Source organism: Corvus moneduloides, chromosome 2 (genome assembly GCF_009650955.1).
Source record: "Corvus moneduloides isolate bCorMon1 chromosome 2, bCorMon1.pri, whole genome shotgun sequence".
Taxonomy (NCBI): Eukaryota; Metazoa; Chordata; class Aves; order Passeriformes; family Corvidae; genus Corvus; species Corvus moneduloides.
The window spans coordinates 53,058,109-53,075,783 of NC_045477.1; the positions used below are offsets into that span (position 1 = coordinate 53,058,109).

Genomic DNA, 17,675 nt, shown 5'->3' on the forward strand with positions numbered 1-17,675 from the left:
CTGTTAGAGAGAATTATTTATTCAGTAATTCTCTGACTATCAGTGTTGTAGGTTTACCTCCACACCTGCAAATCCATGAGTGCCTGGAGAAGGGTTTGTGTGCATAAAAACTCAATGAGCTTTTAGAAAGAACTCCTGCCTCCCCCTCCATGCCATGAATCACATGTAAGGGCAGCAATACTGATGGAAGCACATGAGTACACAAATAAATTCCCAGGCTGAGGCAAGCAGCCCTGCTGCCCAGACACCTCTTGCAGGTTTTACTAAAAGGGAAGAATCTTTAAATTCTACAGTCCTAGAAACTGAGAGTTTCGGATTTCCACACAGAGCAGTGGTAATCTCAAAGGAGCAGTGTTTCTGGCAGATTTGCCCCAGAAGGGATCTTGCTACTAGATTTCCACCAGTACAAAGAAGCTGAGCTCTCTAACACTATGGTCCCATTGAATGGTGGCAAGAAAACCCTAAAATGTGGCTTACAAACCTCATTAATGGATTGTTTTTTATACAGTATACCTGAAGAGCCAATGATACATTGAAAGTCAAGAAAAGCCTTGGAAGGAGGAGTGGTTTTTTAGCTTGATATGTCATAAGGTACTGAGCTAGAAGGAGTTTTGTGCATCACTCTATCCAGGCCACTGTCTTAAGTCTATATGGTATCACTCCAACACTAGTAAATTTAATCTAAAACTTAACAGGATTTCATGGCCTCACTAATCTTGTCATATGCCACCACACTGAGGGCTGGAAACTCTTCTGATTTCTAGGCTGTGTTTGACATGGCCATCTTAGGCCCGTTTGTTCCCTTGTCAGCATTATCTTTCACCATCAGTGGCCCTTCTCTGCACTCAGTCCTCTGATGTGTATAGACAGCATTCTCAGTCCCTCTCAGCCTTTGTCCTACTGGGCTCAACAACACGGCTATTTTAGACTCTTCTCATCAGATAGTTTTGCTATTCCTCTGATTATGTTGATTTCTTTTTCTGCAGTCTACAGTGCAAATAAGACTTTTTCAAGCATGGATGATCAAAGCTGTTCCAGATAAGCTCTCACTAGTGCTCTGTATAATGGCATGCATGCTTCTAATTTCCACCCCATTCCTCTGTTTATCTTAGGATCATAGCACATGGAGAGGGGTAGGAAGGTCATAGTTATGATGTGATCAACTCACCTAACAAAATTTCTTTCCCCTCAATTGTGTCTAATGAATGTCTTTCATTTCTACCAGAAATCCCTGTGACTGGTTTCTATTACCTTATACTTCAAGCTATGAGATTTCATCTCACTACTATTATTCTAATTCTCAAGGTCATTAAATTCTCACTTTGATATTCTAGTCTCTATCATTAAGCATTATGTGTGCTTCTATTTAAGAAAATAATGGATATATATTAAATCCTCTTCCACATACTTCTGTCTCTTCCTTGTAAGCAAACTAAATTTCAGATCTCTGACTTCAGTGTCTCATTCTTACTGTACAGCATGCCGATGTAGAACAAAAAGGCAGAGAGAAAAGCCAACACAGTTTGTCTGGTATGACCTTACAATAGTAATGCATTTTTTATACAATTGAATGTATTCATTCAGTTCTTGATACTGCTCCAGGAAATGACAAATTTTGGAGGTTACCTCTGAATCAAAGGAAAATCATAAGACACTCGACAGCTGCATCATTGCTATGTATTTTTTTATAGACGTGAGACTATCATGTTGTTATTTGGAACAATTTAGTAAATCTGTGTCCAAAATAACAGCTCAGATACTCATGCAGGTGTCCCAAAGATAAACTTGCAAATTAAATGGTACTAAATAATAATATTTTTGTCTAATTTCAATTGGTCATCCAATATATAGAGAGAACCAAACTCTTTTTTTTTTCTGTTCCAAATAGAAGCTATTGATTGTTTTTATGTAAAACCATCAAGGAAGCATTAATATAATTGACAACTGCAGCATCTGCAGTTGACAACTGCAGTGATAGTGTTTTACTTTTCAATGGTGCCAGACTGTTTTCAGTGGTTCCCAGTGACAACACGGTGAGGAGCAATGGCTGTAAACTAAAACACAGAAAGTTCCACCACAACATGAGAAAGAACACAGAGGGTGGCAGAGCACTGGAACAGGCTACCCAGTGAGATCATGGAGTCTCCCTTTCTGGAGACATTCAAAACCCACCTGGACATGTTCCTGTGTAACCTGCTCTAGGTGACCCTGCCTTGGCAGGGGCGTTGGACTGGGTGATCGCTGGGTGGTTCCTTCCACCTGTAACAATTCTTTGATTCTGTGATACTGTGTGTTTCCAAATGACTACTGTCTAAATGCTAGCGCATATTATGGAATGAGTCAAACTATACAAGCTGAGAGGGGTTTGGTAGCGTAGTGTGTAGATCAAGGAGTGTCACATGTGAAAGTGAGTTGTGGCAACTATGAACATTTGCCTTAATGAAGTCCTTAATTAGGTCAGAGTTTTTAGTCAGTGCAAGCAGTAAATTTGTAGTTACATTATATTAGTAAAAGTTCTGTCAGTCATTTCAAATTGTAAAGCAGCTGTAAGGTGATGGGCATTCAGCCCCTTGACATGCTGCTGGTTGAACCCAGAAACAGTTTGACTTTTACACAGCTTGTAAACTTCTCTGAATGCTGGGGATTTTTGATAGTGCAAAACACTCTTTTGAAGCATGTGAGGTAATCAGGGAAATGTTCAGATGTGCGAATTTATATATGGAATTTCTATTGGAACTAAATGAAAATTAAACCACTTTTATGACTTTGAAAAGTTTCCCACTGGGAGATGATCTTAATGCCTTCTTCACGCGTATTTCTAAGAAAACCCAGAATGGTCTAAAAGGATCTGGGATTGCACATTTTGAGTCAGAGATATGAGAGTGACAAAGTATTTGTAACCAAACATAAATGCGAAGTCTCTTCAGAGAAGTTTAGATCGGTGTATCCATGTAAGACCTATCTTAAGAGGTGACAGCTTACAGAAACTATTATTCTTGCCCTTTTTTCATGAAAATATACATGAAAAATATTTAATTCTTTGATAATTCCAGCGCAATTGTTTGGTACAATATATACAGAAAGGCTCTATTTTTATATCCATATCAACTTGCTTATTATTTTTAGTTCTTCCAGACAGTGAGGAACTGTATGATTTGTGTATTTGCATGCAGTGTTTGCATGCACAAAGGAACAAAGAGTTCCAGAGATGACTTAGTAGAGTCCAAGGACTCAGTCTTGCAATGACATCTGAGCAATTTCAGCATCTTGCAGAAGTGTTTCTTAGTTGATAGTAACAAGAATGTAAGCAAAAGAGTTGGTTAAGGCGTAACCATAGAGCAAATGAAAAAGGATATTTGAAAAATTTCTAGTGCCTTCATTAGTAGCTATGTTGTATATTGACTAAAAAACCTGAGCAAAAATGGTGAGTCAAAATTGATGGAATTATGTTTTATCAGTTTGAAGTACAAAGATGAAGCTTGAAGGGATGTAAGCTCTGAAACGTGGTTTTGCACTTCATCTATAATTTGCAAAAAGAGAGAATTAGATTCAGTCACAGTATTTATTTCCAGTTGTCTTCCCTTTCTCTTGCATTCAGCTTACCTGTGCGATGCTGCCATTCACGATCGTTAACCTTAATATACAATCCTGGTTTTTGTAGGTTCTCAACCTAGTGCAGTCCTATGTCACGCTGAGAGTCCCTTTGTACGTCTCTTACGTTTTCCACTCTCCTGTGGGCGTCGGAGGCTGGCAGCATTTCGACCTGCAGTCAGAGCTCCGGCTGACTTTCGTGTATGACACTGCCATCCTGTGGAAGGATGGGATCGGCAGCCCACCTGAAGCAGAGCTCCAAGGTCGGTGTTGGGCTTCTTGGCATAGAACTCATGCTCTGTTACTAAGATTATAATTTGCACACAGTAGGATGGTTTTTCAATCATTCCAATACTAACAAAAACGTAAAATTATCGGTTATTATCAGTTGCAGTCTGTCATTTCCTTGCACTCACAGGTCTCTGCTGGAGTTTTTATGAAAATCATGTAATGTTGACATCAGCTCTTTTACTGCAAAGAAAGACAATTGTATTGTTATATTTGAAGTACACATGCAAAAATTAAAACATTTCTATCTACTCAGAACTTCAGGGTACATTATGTAACCAAATTCTGTTAGCACACAAGATGTTTGCTCTTTAATGAAAATAATTGAAGTTTTTCTGTGATACATTTTTTTCTTACTTTGAATGGCCAGTTTCAGAAACTAGTGATATTTTGAAAATGTTGTTGAACATTCAAAAGAATTCAACAGAACTACATAATGGAGGCCTGTCCTCTATGTGAGAGTAGTAAACTGTGAGACATTCTGTAAATGTGTTAGATAATGTCAGTAAATGTTTGTGAGTATAACTAGTCAACAAGTCCAACTCTATCATTGCAGAATTTATCTTTTAAAAAAGTTAATTTATTTTTTTAAAATAGTGACATACAGATTTATGTGCAGGATTAAAATATATACATATATATACATGTATATTAAAATATACACCTCTGTGCTTCATTGGTCTTTTTAAGCAAATTTACTTAATATTTCCCAGCATTAAGCTTCAGGTGTTTCCTATCTCTCTCAACCTAAAGTAGAATACAGGCATCAGCTGTAATTATGTACATAGACTTACACAATTTCAGGACTCCTAGGAACCTAAAATCACTTTTTGTTTCTACTAACTGTATATGAACTACAGAAATCATTGCTATGCCATTTCTGTCCTTATGTTAAGAGCAGGAAATGAGGAGCAGCAAGGGGAATCTACAGTGCATGAAGAATGAAGCACATGTCATGCCATCCCTAAAGAATAAGCCACATGCCACAAATCATGTGGTGTGCTAGTCACCAAATAACAACCAGATCTAATCCTCTGTCTCAGCAGTTATGTGGTGTATCTATGCATTTTCCGTCTTTGATGCTTTAATTTTTTTATTTCTGTTTAAGAAGCTGATGGCCACATCTTTGGAGGTGCTGAACATTGTCAGTTCCCTCTGAAAACAACCAGAGCAAAACAACCCCCAACATATCCCAGTCTCATTTGGGTAGTATTTTTTGAGAAGTTGTTTTTCTGGGCAGGGAGGGGTTAACTAATTTCCATATTTTTTCCATAACTGTCAGTTCATATAGTAGTCCTACATAAATTCTAAGTAACATGTAAAGCAGTCAAGGTCTTCTAAAGCCCTAATTCATGCATGGAGATACAGATATTTCTATAAATATGATTGGTACAGATGATTTTGTACAGGTGTTATACATTCACATTGGTGTGTTAGGTTTCCAGCAAATTCATGGGGGAACATTCTTCTTCCCTTCTTTTTCCTGGCAAGCAGAATGGTGGTACATCACTGGCTGTTTGTAAGGGAGCACTGAAGGAAATACCTGAGCTCTAAAGCTTTGCAGAACTCCAGAGAGAAAGGGTCTTGTCTTCAAGCTACAGCAGTAAACCATTTCTGACATGTAAACAAGATCTTGTAATCTGAAATTAGAATACCTAAGGCCTGTGTTTTGTGCCAAATTCATGCCAAAAATTGCCAACATGACATACAAAGCCTGTCAGAAGGAGTTTCACAGATTGCAGCACCCTAGAGTAGATTACTGTGGAAGTCACAACCAGCTGCTGCAACTAATGCTGGTGGTTGCTGCCTTGGCACAGTAGGCAGGGAGGCACTGATAAAGGGTGTCTCTGAAGCAGATTTCATTGGTAGAATTCAGCTTGAATACTTGGTGAAAACAAAAGTCTTCCTTCTGCAGACCTCCTCTGGTAGCTGACCATGCTGTTGCCTGAACCCAAGCCCAGACTGTGATGTGTGGATTTTCCTCAGTCTACTACATCAGCTGTGGGGGTCCATGGTAACATGTGGAAGCATGACTTTGGAGGGAAGTTCCCTATATGCTTTGGAAGCTGTGTCATGTCGTGAAAAGTAAAGGCCTTGCTGTGTAAATTCTTGTTTGAGGAGAATCTGGAGTCAACCCAAAAAGTACCAGTGGGCCCCCCCCAAACATGTGACATGGCAAGGTCTGGTGTTTCACAGGAGTGTGATTCCTCTGTCCCCTGCAAGTGGATCACTCTTGTTAATTGGTTTGTGGTGGCAGGTTCCCTGTTCCCAACCAGCATGCGCATCAGTGAAGAGGGGCGCTTGGTTGTCAACTTCAAGACCGAAGCCCGGTTTCATGGTGTGTTTGTTATGTCCCATCCTGGTAAGTGTAACCTACCCTTTAGCAGTACTACAGAAATACACACCTTTCCCAAGTTTGTTACTATTCATTTTTTGTCTATTTCTGGTTCTGATAGCTGATTTTTTTTTTTTTTAATATACTATGCTCTTCAGATACAGATTTTTCCTCTGCTTGAGATTCCTTACTTGTCATTGATGACTGTACTCAGGTTGTCAAACTTGTTGAAATATGCATGAACCTGATGGAAGGCAAATAGTTGCACTTGATCAAGAGCCTGAGTTATGAAGGATGAAGATCTAGGCCATTGTGTGCATTAGGGATTTATAGATACATGTTTTTAACCCCATTGTTATAATTACTATTTACATGTATTGCCCTAAGAACTTGGATAACATTAAAATTTCTTTTCTAACTTGAAGCTTTTCTAGGATATTTAGACCTTTTTCAGAGAGCAAGAAAAAGTCTTGTATGGACACTGTATGACTCTGTTAATATAACACGCTCACTGACTTTCAATTAGTCATTGCTGAAGACCTGTTCCTGCAATTTAATCTGTTTAAACCCCACTGCCTTTATTCAGAATAATTGCAGGTGTAAGACTCTGTCTACAGACATAAATCTGAGCATGAATGCCAGCCATGGAAAAGATTATCTAACTAAATTAAATCTGCTGAAGAACAGTGAGAAGAGAAAAAAAAAATAGGAAATCTCTTTTAGTTTAACTCAGGTGTTTTTAACCCATAAAACTCCTTCATGGTGCTTCTACTTTTTTTCAGCTGTCCTCTAGTGTGTTTGGTTTTCCTATCAGGCAGAGACAAAAGTGTTAAATTACTAAGAGAAATTATGTTGTGTTTCCCTGGGTTGACATTCCAAGTTTAAAACAGGAGGGATTATAGATCTCTGCCATTCCACTCTCACTGTTTTGACTGTCTGTTAAATTTCTTCTTCATACAGTTCTCGTTGTGTAGCCCAAAAGCAGCTGCTTAATAGACACCTGAATGAGAATCAAGGAGGCCCAGCTGAGCTGACTCTTAATTGATTTTAATTTCAGTTAATAAAACCCAGTGCCCTGTGAAGGTATTAACATCGGCTGTGGCATTATGGTTTATGAATTATTGGGAATGTTTTTCAGGCTCTGAGAGTTTGCAATGAAACACTAAAGGTGAGAAATCTGTCTCTTTGGCATGTTTCTAGCTTCATCTCTAACTTCCATGGTTCTGTCAGCTGATCACCCGGGCCTCACGTTCAGCCTCAGCCTCATCCGAAGTGAGCCAACCTACAACCAGCCAGTCCAGCAGTGGAGCTTTGTTTCAGACTTCGCGGTAAAACCTCAGCCGTCACTACGGCTTCTTCTGTCCCGGCTTGTTAGCTGGGATGGTGGTGGTACAGGTTCCTCTCTCTCTGTGTCCAGGTTCGAGACTATTCTGGAATGTACACAGTGAAGCTGATAGCCTGTACCACTGCCCCACATCAGGAGTACAGCCTGCCAGTGATCTGCAATCCTAGAGAGCCCATCACTTTTGATCTGGACATCCGATTCCAGCAGGTACCATTCCAATGACTTCTTTATCATGTTTTCTTTCTAATTTGATTCCCATTTGTTGGTCTTGTAATAATAGTACTAGAAACTGAATTTACTTGCTTATCAACAAAGCATTCCTAAATTGGTGGGACAACACATACTCCTCTCCTGCTAAATAACCAGTTTTACCCAACTGGGAAAGACTGAAGTAGGAGCACAAATGGTTTTTTGTCCTCAATTCATGTCCAGTCTTTGATAGCCAAGAGGAAGCTCATTGACATTGGTTTAGGGGAGAGTTACTGTGATGTGATGGTAACATCTGGGAATTCTTTTTTTGTCTTTTAGCTTTGGTAGTAAATAGTTTTATCAGGTAATTAGGAAAATATAAAACTATTATCAGAAGGGTTTAATCTGACACAAAATCAGAGTTAGGTCTCTGGTATTAAGAGGGAACATCCAGAGGAAAATTCATTCAGTCCTAAAGTAGAACTTCCTTCACTGACTGTAGAGGGAAGTGTAGATAGGCAACACTGGTAAAATGCTTAGCTTTAAAACTCACAAAAGTGACTGAAACAAATCCAGTCCATAGCAATATGGATCATTTGGGAACATATGGGAACAGGCAAACAGCATACCTTTCACAAAGCCCAGCTGCGAAGCTCTGTAGCTGGGAACAAACTGTGGAGAAATTTCTTCTGTAGAAAACATTGGTTTAAAATAAAACTGGGGGTCACGTTGGATGGCTAAGAGAACTTAGACTGCCAGTGTTCCAGGTTATCAAAAGGGCTAGTGTGACTTTGGCATGTGTAAGGAGGAAGTTGTATCATTTCTGTTATTTGGAGCCAATACAGTTAATACTGGAACAGTGTGGCTGTGGTTTCATGCTCATTAATAGCATAGATTATGCTATTAAATCATCTTACAGAATAAATCCATATCAGTCAGGGGTACACAATCACTTTTCTGTTGACTTAGCCAGAGTACACAAGGGAATGTATGCAGTCTTTATGCTTTATTTTGGCATTATGCCACCTGTGGGAGAACAGATAATTCCCGATAGGGCATTAAGTCCTGGCAAAGAAGAGAGATGATACATGATCTGATGTGAAACCTGCCTTCTCAGAGTTAACCACATTTCAACATTTTGAAGAAGTTTGAATGGAATGGGTGAGGGGAATTTATACTAGTTCAGCACTTCAGCCTTTGTCAGGCATTTCTAATCTACTTCTAGGGACTCCTAAGCAACTCATAGCAATGCTAAACCACAACTTGTTCCTGATACTAGTATAAACAATAAGATGTTGATATTTCAAAGAAAGGTCAAAAAACCTGCAAAAATCATTGCAAAATGGTCAAAGTAGCTTAGGAAGAAACCTAAATCTTATCCAGAAGTAGCCTACAAGTAAAAGATATGGCTAAGAATTATAAATAAATAAATGGATACTGTAGGAGTTATTGTATCAGATAAGGCTTCAATAATACAATATATGGAAGTTTCATGTACATCAGTTCAAAATAGGCATAAGGTGCAAAATTGCAAAAGTGTCATAGACTGTGGCTAGCTAAACCCCCATCAACAACAATTTTCAAACCAAGACCAGCTCTTTTTCTTGAGATGCTCATAGTAAAAGGGACTTGGGAAGTTCTGTGGCCTATGATAATTTTTAAATCTGATCACATCAAAATACTATGTGGACTTTAAGAAGGTCCCAAAATAGCAGCAGTACAAAAGCACAAATTCAGTAGGCAGTATCTAGCACTTTACCTCTAAGATTTCCTAGTCATTCCGCAAAACCGAATAAGCATTGGTGTCCACTCTTTACAAGTAAGAAACAGAAGACTGAAGGATCAGACTGAAGGATGCAGGGAACACCTGATACCTTGCACAGGCCCACTGCATCCAGCCCTCTGGTGCACAAGTGCTAGAAAGACATGGACCTGTTAGAGGGGGTCAGAGGAGGACCAGAAAAAAGGTCAAAGGGCTGCAACACCTCCCCTGTGAAGAAAGGCTGAGAGATTTGGGGTTGTTCAGCCTGAAGAAGAGAATGAGCTAAGGAGGCCTTATTGTGGCCTTCCAATATATAAATGGGACTTAGAAGAAAGACAGAGACTTTTTACCAAGGGGCTGCAGTGACAGGAAGAGGGGTAGGTTTAGCAATCCTGAAAGAGGGTAGGTTTAGATTGGATATAAAGTAACTTTTTACAATGAGAGTGGTGAGGCACTGACACAGGCTGCCTGGAGAAGTTGTGGATCCTCCATCCCTGAAAATGCTCAAAGCCAGCTTGGATGGGGCTCTGAGCAACCTGGTCTAATGGAAGATGTCCTTGCCCATGGCAGAGAGGTTGGGTGAGATGATCTTTAAATGTGCTCTCCACCCCAAATCACTCTGTGACTCTCTGAAATAAGTGAGTGTAGGTGTCACAACTGGACCAAAATTGCTTTTGACTGTAAAGTCTGATGATAAAATGATGAGGCAGGACAAGAGTTGTTTCCCCCAGTTCTTAGTCTAATGCTCCAGCTCCCATACTGAATTACCTTCTTGGCCTTTTTAGTATGAGGCTTTTCATTTCCTTGGAAACTTTTTCTTCTGATTTCCTTCACAATTGTTTTCACTGGTCACAGGTGAGGAACCATTTCAAGAATCAAGAAGAAAGTGTATTTGTTATTTCCGTACTGGAGATTTTGGTTCAACATTTCCTTTCTTAACATTTATCATCTGCATATCTCCTTTTTCCTCTCTCTATGGCACCTGATTGAAGCAGGTAACCTGGAACACTGTTGAGGATTGTATTACCACTGTCTCACTCTGGAATTCCCTGAATATGAACAGCATTCCATCTCCAAGCTTTGCTTTATCCCAATCCTTTCAGCATCTCCTTTCTTTCAATGTGTATGACTATTTCCTGAACGAAGTCCTTCCATAGTCAGGATACTTGTTGCCCTGGGATGGACCAGTCTCAGGAGTGCTCTGTTCCTTGAGGTACCAAGTATCACATGGGCTTTGATCCCCTGGGTGATCTGCATTGTCCCCACATCATCTATATGCACAGTTTGATGGACATGGCAGATAGGCAGAATAAATTGACAGTTACTCTTCTCACCCAGCAGATCCTCACAGATTAGGTTTTTTATGAGCTCTTATATAAAATGTCTCAAATGCCCATGAAAATAATTACACTTAAAGTACTGTCATAAATAACACAGCTGGAAACCAGTTGTGCTCATCAAGTATTTGTGGAACTACAACCCAACAGCCTGTTTTCCAGGCATTTAGAAAGAAGCATTCCAAGAGAATGGAATTATTTTTTTCTGTGAACAGGCTCCGGTGGTATGGTTCCTTTTTCTGAAGAGTAGCACTCCATTTATAAAAAGGTTTGAGCTGTACATTCTTCTTGCCAGATCCTGTTGCTTTGATAGTTTTGGGACTCTGTTGTGAAATCAACCCTTGCCTGTGAGCCAGCAAGAATGTTTTCTTTGTTGATTTCTTTCCTTCCTGTCCGCACACTCATACATGTATATACATAAATAGACATATATATGTTAGCATTTTTTTATTTGTTTAGTGGCCTCTTGTTATTCTTCCTTTTTTTGGGGGGGTTTTTTGAGATATGTGTGTTTTCCACATTGTTTCCTCAGGTACTTGCATCCTTTTGAACTTTAGGCTCCCCCCAGTTCTTCTATTCACTGTATTATTTCCCTTTTATTATGCTGTGTCCCTTTATAGTTTGCCTTCTATGTTATGTTTTATGATCCCATGAGAAACCACTGCTGATAGTATTGATTTATTTTATTCTTTTCATGTAATCAAGGAAGAACCACAGATAGCTGTGTCAAATATATAAAGATAAATACTAGCATAAAAAGATAAAAATACTAGCATAAAAAGATGTTCAAACGGTTTGGCACATTTTCACATGCATGATCTGAGATATCCTGCAGCACATTAGAAGAAATGATACTTGCAAATAAATCCTCAGCAATAATTTAAATTTAAATATTGACAGAGGATCAGAAGCAGGGGTGGGACTTGTGTGTGAGAATGAAAATGGGATCAAGAAACAGGCTGTGATGAGTCAGAGACAAGTTTTGAGGGAAACATTTTCCTCATGTTACCCCCACACATAAGTTTCCTTTGACACCTCCTTAGCTAGGATTTGGGAAAATGTGGTGGGAAGAAACTAACGTAGAATACTATCAAATATCACAGATGCAGATATTCCAAAGGTTGTTTGCATATAAAATACATAGGAATATATGTCTAGTACCAAGAAATCTTTTTGTTAAACTGTATTATTGCATGTGGATATGCAGAGCTGATCAGTAATGTACACTGAGAGAAGATCTTGCTATGCTTTAAGAGTTTAAGATCATGCTATGTTTTTTTCATTAAAAAGTACTTGTTGAAGAGCCTTATGCTTTTGTGGTTTTAGGTCAGTGACCCAGTGGCTGCTGAGTTCAGCTTGAACACCCAGATGTTCCTCCTCTCCAAAAAGACACTGTGGCTGTCTGATGGATCGATGGGCTTTGGGCAAGAAAGTGATGTTGCTTTCTCAGAAGGTATAACTGTGCATAGATCATGCACATTTAATTTGTGTTCCACACCATCAGGATCCTGTTGCTGTCAAAACAAGATAGGCCTAAGTGTTTGTGCTTGTTGCATTAAGCTTCTTGACAAGGCTTTAATAGCTTCGCCTCAGAGCTGTGCTAAATGTTCCAGTCTAACAGGATGTGAACTGTGTGCACTGTTCACAGGTGATGTCATATATGGTCGGGTGATGGTGGATCCAGTGCAGAATTTGGGTGATTCCTTCTACTGTAGCATCGAGAAGGTTTTCCTGTGCACAGGAGCTGATGGATATGTACCCAAATATAATCCATCCAACACTGAATATGGGTGCCTTGCTGATTCTCCATCCCTTCTGTACAGGTTTAAGATTGTGGTAAGTGTTCTAATTCTGGGAGGATGCATAAATATATTTTATTTTTTTTTCCAACTCGTCTTTTATACAAAACCCAACTGTTCTTTAAAATGTTCTCCACAGCACCAAATTTTTGACTCAAGCTCCAGGCTAACATGAACTGATGGAGGCAGTATCTTGCCATTTTCCCTCCTGGTTCTATTCGTTACCTTTTTGGGAACTGCCTTCACTAAGAGTTTGACCTAAGTTAGAATCTCAAGATGGGCTTTTTCTCTGCATTGTCTATATCCACGGACCATAGAGAAGTCTTAGGTGACATGCAAGTGAAGGACTGGAATTTGTTTCATATTTAGCCATCCAAAATTTAGTGTATAGTGTGAAGTTAGTCATACAGGTTGCCTCTGTAGTCCATAGGGAAAGAGAGATACTTCTAAAGTTGGCTTAGATGATCTGATTTCCTTTCTGAAAATAACTATAGAATAATCCCAGGTAACTACAGACCTGATGCCCAACTTTTAGAGTTAACTTTAAGTAAGATGGTTATATCATTGGCTAAACCCTAGCCCTAACCCTAAACAAATTTATGTGATTGTCTGTTATGAAATGAAATGAAATGAAATGAAATGAAATGTAGCTTCTTTAGACTGGGAAATAGACTTCTTACTTTAATTTCAGACTACATTTATGTATCTTTCTTATTTAAGAAGTATAGGTGTTGTTGTTCTCTAGTGTCTCCTCCTCTTATTCCAGAAAGACAAGAGATTAAATAGAAGTTAATACAAGTCAGATGGGACCACAACTGCTTCTCATGTCTTTTCTCTTGTAGTAGTATTTCCCAAGATTGCATAAAATAGCATGTGTAAACTACACAATTTATACATTGCAAGTAAATACTGAAACAGTTTTTCCAAGAATAAATAAATAAATATTTTACAAACTTTTTTCCCCCTCCATGCAGGACAAAGCTCAGCCAGAGACACAAGCCACAAGCTTTGGAAATGTACTTTTTAATGCAAAACTTGCAATAGATGATCCTGAAGCAATTCCATTAGTTAAACAGCCAGGCTCTGATGGATTTAAAGTAGACTCGACTCCTCTATTTCAGGTATGATTTCTGTAGCTTTTTAGTAAGAGTACTGAACCAAGAAAGAAAGACTTGTACAAGTACTGTTGTTAACTGTAAGTCAAATTAATGTCAATAGAAAGATTTATTCTGAGTCCAGTGACAGTCAAACACAATTATAAATGCTTAGAAACTTCTAGATATAAAATCTGGAACAGTTATTAAAGTGTTTCTGTAGGGATACTCTTGCTTTTCTCTTGTATAATTCCACAGGTTAATCAGAAATTATGCAAATTGTTCTTAGACAGTTCTTTTAAGAATAAGATTCTTGTTACACAGCATTGTTTTACTGCTTCCCATCTCACTTCTCAAAGTCAAAAACTTAAAAATCATAAGCATTTATTGTGTACTTCATCAAAATCAAGTTGATACTCAGTATTTTCTGTACAATTCTTTCCTTGCAAACTTGCACAGTGTGAAGCACTGGAAAGCCTAAAAACTGACAACTAAAAGGTGCAACTACTAATTAATTATATATAATCCTTCAGCTGTGTGCATTCAGCCCTTTGATCTATATAACCCAGCCAAGAGTTGTCTCTTCACTACTTGTCTCTAGTATTTGCAAAACTGCATGCACAACTCAGGTGTATAAATTAGTAGGAAAAAGATGGAGGAGACTTTGATCCTACCTCTGGCCATGTCAATATTAAAGATCCCATTGTAAGCACTAGAGTATTTAACAAAACTTAAAACTATAACATAACTTAAAACTATAAAAAGAGTTTCAAAATCTGCCCCCAGGAAAATGAAATCTCATTTTTTATAGGAAGAATCCATTCCCATGGTCCTCTTTCTGTCAAAAAAATGAGAATATGTAGAAACAAAAATATATCCTGAAAAATACTTGGAAAAACAAGAGTAAAAGAGAGCATGTGTTATTTCTCAAAATAACAAAACTGGGCTGCAGCCATTCAAATTATCAGGCAGTAGCTTTAAGACAGTATTCAGACAAGCCTATTGGACCTTGTAGAGGCCAAGTGTGGTATGTATCCAGGAAAGATGAGAGAAATTCAAGGAAGGTAGTATCATCTCACACAGACTGAAGGGACCCATGCAACCACTGAGTGGATGAAGTTTTCAGGGACCTGTGGAAAGTGACTGTTCCCACCTAGAGCAGGTTACCCCGGACCATGACCAGTTGTCTTTTGAACATCTCTGAGGAAGGAGACTCTGCAGGCTCCCTGTTCCAATGTTCAACCATCCTTGCAATGAAAAATTGCTTTCTTATGTTTAGACAGAATTAGGGCCATGGCCTAATCACTTGGTAGGTTGGGCCTGGAAGGTCCTTTTCTGTGGCCCGTCCACAGCTAAAGATACTTTGTATGGTCTTTGGTACTAATAGTACCAAAACCATGCTAAGGCCACAGCTTTCTTCATCTGCACCTGGTAGCCACAGAGTCTGACCATGGAGAGGAATGGAGACTAACCCCTCTGAAAATTTTGGCAGAAAACACGACTCTTCTGGTGCACGTTGGCACGTAGTCAGGAGTTATCTGTGCATGATTTTGAAAGTACTTGTCGAGAAAAGAGACTGATTTCCTCTGCATTTAGCACTGCCCAGATTGTGTATGTGTGTGTTTAAATAATACAAAAAATGTTTCTTCCCAGGTATCTTTGGGTAGGGAGTGGTACGTCCATACAATCTACACTGTGCGCTCCAAGGAGAACTCTAACCGCGGAATTGGCAAAAGAAGCGTGGAGCACCAGTACCACTCGCTCCTCAGCGCTGGGAGCCCAGGAGGCTCTGCACAGAGACGGCAGAAGAGGGGAGTTGAGCAGGCACCAGAACTTGCGAGAGACATTGGAGTAGAGAACAACCGAGGAACGAACATACAGCACATAGCCCTGGATCGCACCAGCAGGAAACAGGTGCCTCAAAGGGAGGTTGCGGTCAGTGGTGTTCTCCCCAGGGAACTGAGTAACCAAAGTGCGGGAATCAGCATAGTCACAATCATAGGTGGAGCTGCTGCTGTTTTCCTTGCCATCTGCTTAATTGCAATTATCGTTTTGCTGCTAAAATGGAAACAAAATTCTGACAAGAAGGAAAGCACAAATGAGTCGGGCAGCAACGAGCCAATGATGCTACCACATAATTACAGCAACGACAGCTCTGAGGTTTGATTCCAAGACACAGGATTCAAGCCAGACCCTGCAGAGTGCCTCAAAAAAACCCTTGAACTGCACATTTCTAGCAGCAGATAATGGTGACTCATGAGGAGTTCATGTATTTCTAGGTGTACTTGAAATTTATTATCCTGAGCTCTTATTGCCATTATCAACATTAGAAGAAGCTGAACCGAACCTCCCACTTTGCACGAAAGGAAATGCTGATATCCCTATATCATGAACTAATCTTCAGCAGCTAATCAAGGGACTGCATTGTAAGGGAGAGATTATTGTTGTGGTTTTGTATTTTCTGACATTTCAAAATAAAAGAAGCTAATACAGAGGTGCTATATATCCTGTCTGCAATAAGAGAGGACGTCTGTTTCTTCAGAAACACATAATACTTGAGAGGAGCAATCCTTACACTCTTCTGTTAGATTTTGTACTGTTTCTCACAAAAAACTCAATGTCTACAAATAGTTTGAAAGGTGATGGAATGCCTTCAGCATGGATCCTCCATCCTATAAGTTTTTGACTTCACTTAATCTGTACCAGTGATTTATTTTTATTTCTTTTTACTTATATGTAACTGAACTTTTTCAAAAGACAGCTAGATTATACAGCATAGCATTATAAACAGTTGCATGTCACAGGATCCAATACATACTCCTCCCTGCAAATTCCTATTCATCTATTTAATCTGAGACATTTTTTTTCTTATTTATGTTTATATAGAGCCAAAGAATGCAACAAATCCAGAAAAAAATTTTGGTTTTCACTGGCACTGGATGCTTATGTCCTCTTAAGTTTATAATGGATCATGGAAGTGTTGTAAGGTAAATTTTATTTCTTAGTGCATGTCCACTGCTGAGAAATGCAAGCATTAGTATTTCAGTACCTAGAGAAAATGATAGTTAGATTCAAAATGCAGAGGACAAGGTTCTGCTGAACTGGGCCTAGGAATCATGATATTGAATCCAGCATAGATAGTTGCCATACTAAATAGCAAAAAGTGAAGAAAAAATTAACGTTTTATTGAATCAAGTAGTATTTATTGCTGTATAATCATAGCACATTTTGACAAACATGCTGGGTCATTGTTGGGCATTTTTTAACAAGTGATTACTTCTGCAAGAGTAATTCTAATTTTCTCTCAGCATTCTTGATTTAGGTAACATGACAAGTTTGGATCAGCAGTGTCCTGTGTCAGTTTTTATCCAGACGGGACCTGTTCTGTCCCAAAGATGTTTTTATCCAGACAGGACCTGTTCTGCCCCTGTCAAATCCTTGGCTATGAAAGCTATGTAACCTTCAGGGAATGTCCCTTTTGTCACACTAGCATTTTGTGTAAGCCCTTTAAGTCATACAATCCAAGAATGGCCTGGGTTGGAAGGACCTTCAAGATCATCATGGTTCAACCCCACAGCCATGGGCAGGGACACCTTCCACCACACCAGGTTACTCAAAACCCCATCCAGCCTGCCCTTGAACACTTCTAGGGATGAGGCATCCAGAACTTCCCTGGGCAACCTGTGCCAGTGTCTCACCACCCTCATAATAAATTTCTTCCTAATATGTAAACCTACCTTCTTTCAGCATGAAGTCATTACTTCTTGTCCTGTTGCTACATCCCCTTGTGAAAAGTCCCTCCACAGCTCTCTTGTAGGCCCCCTTCAGGTACTGGAAGGTGCCCTAAGCTCTCCCCAGAGTCTTCTCTTGGCCAGACTAAACAATCCCAACCCTCAGCCTGTCTTCATAGGGGAGGTGCCGCAGTCCTCTGACCA

General features: G+C 39.3%; 1 protein-coding gene across 1 annotated transcript in view; it reads left to right on the plus strand.

Annotated features, from left to right (window-relative positions):
- FREM2 (FRAS1 related extracellular matrix 2) overlaps nucleotides 1-16,645 on the plus strand; it is a 119,371-nt gene extending 102,726 nt beyond the window's left edge. Inside the window, exons 17-24 of the mRNA XM_032099647.1 lie at nucleotides 3,662-3,854; nucleotides 6,137-6,241; nucleotides 7,415-7,542; nucleotides 7,632-7,766; nucleotides 12,174-12,300; nucleotides 12,496-12,683; nucleotides 13,621-13,767; nucleotides 15,394-16,645. Coding sequence (XP_031955538.1) covers nucleotides 3,662-3,854; nucleotides 6,137-6,241; nucleotides 7,415-7,542; nucleotides 7,632-7,766; nucleotides 12,174-12,300; nucleotides 12,496-12,683; nucleotides 13,621-13,767; nucleotides 15,394-15,906 — 1,536 coding nt within the window. The 3' untranslated portion in view covers nucleotides 15,907-16,645. The remainder of the gene's footprint in view (nucleotides 1-3,661; nucleotides 3,855-6,136; nucleotides 6,242-7,414; nucleotides 7,543-7,631; nucleotides 7,767-12,173; nucleotides 12,301-12,495; nucleotides 12,684-13,620; nucleotides 13,768-15,393) is intronic.
- Nucleotides 16,646-17,675: the final 1,030 nt, after the last annotated feature.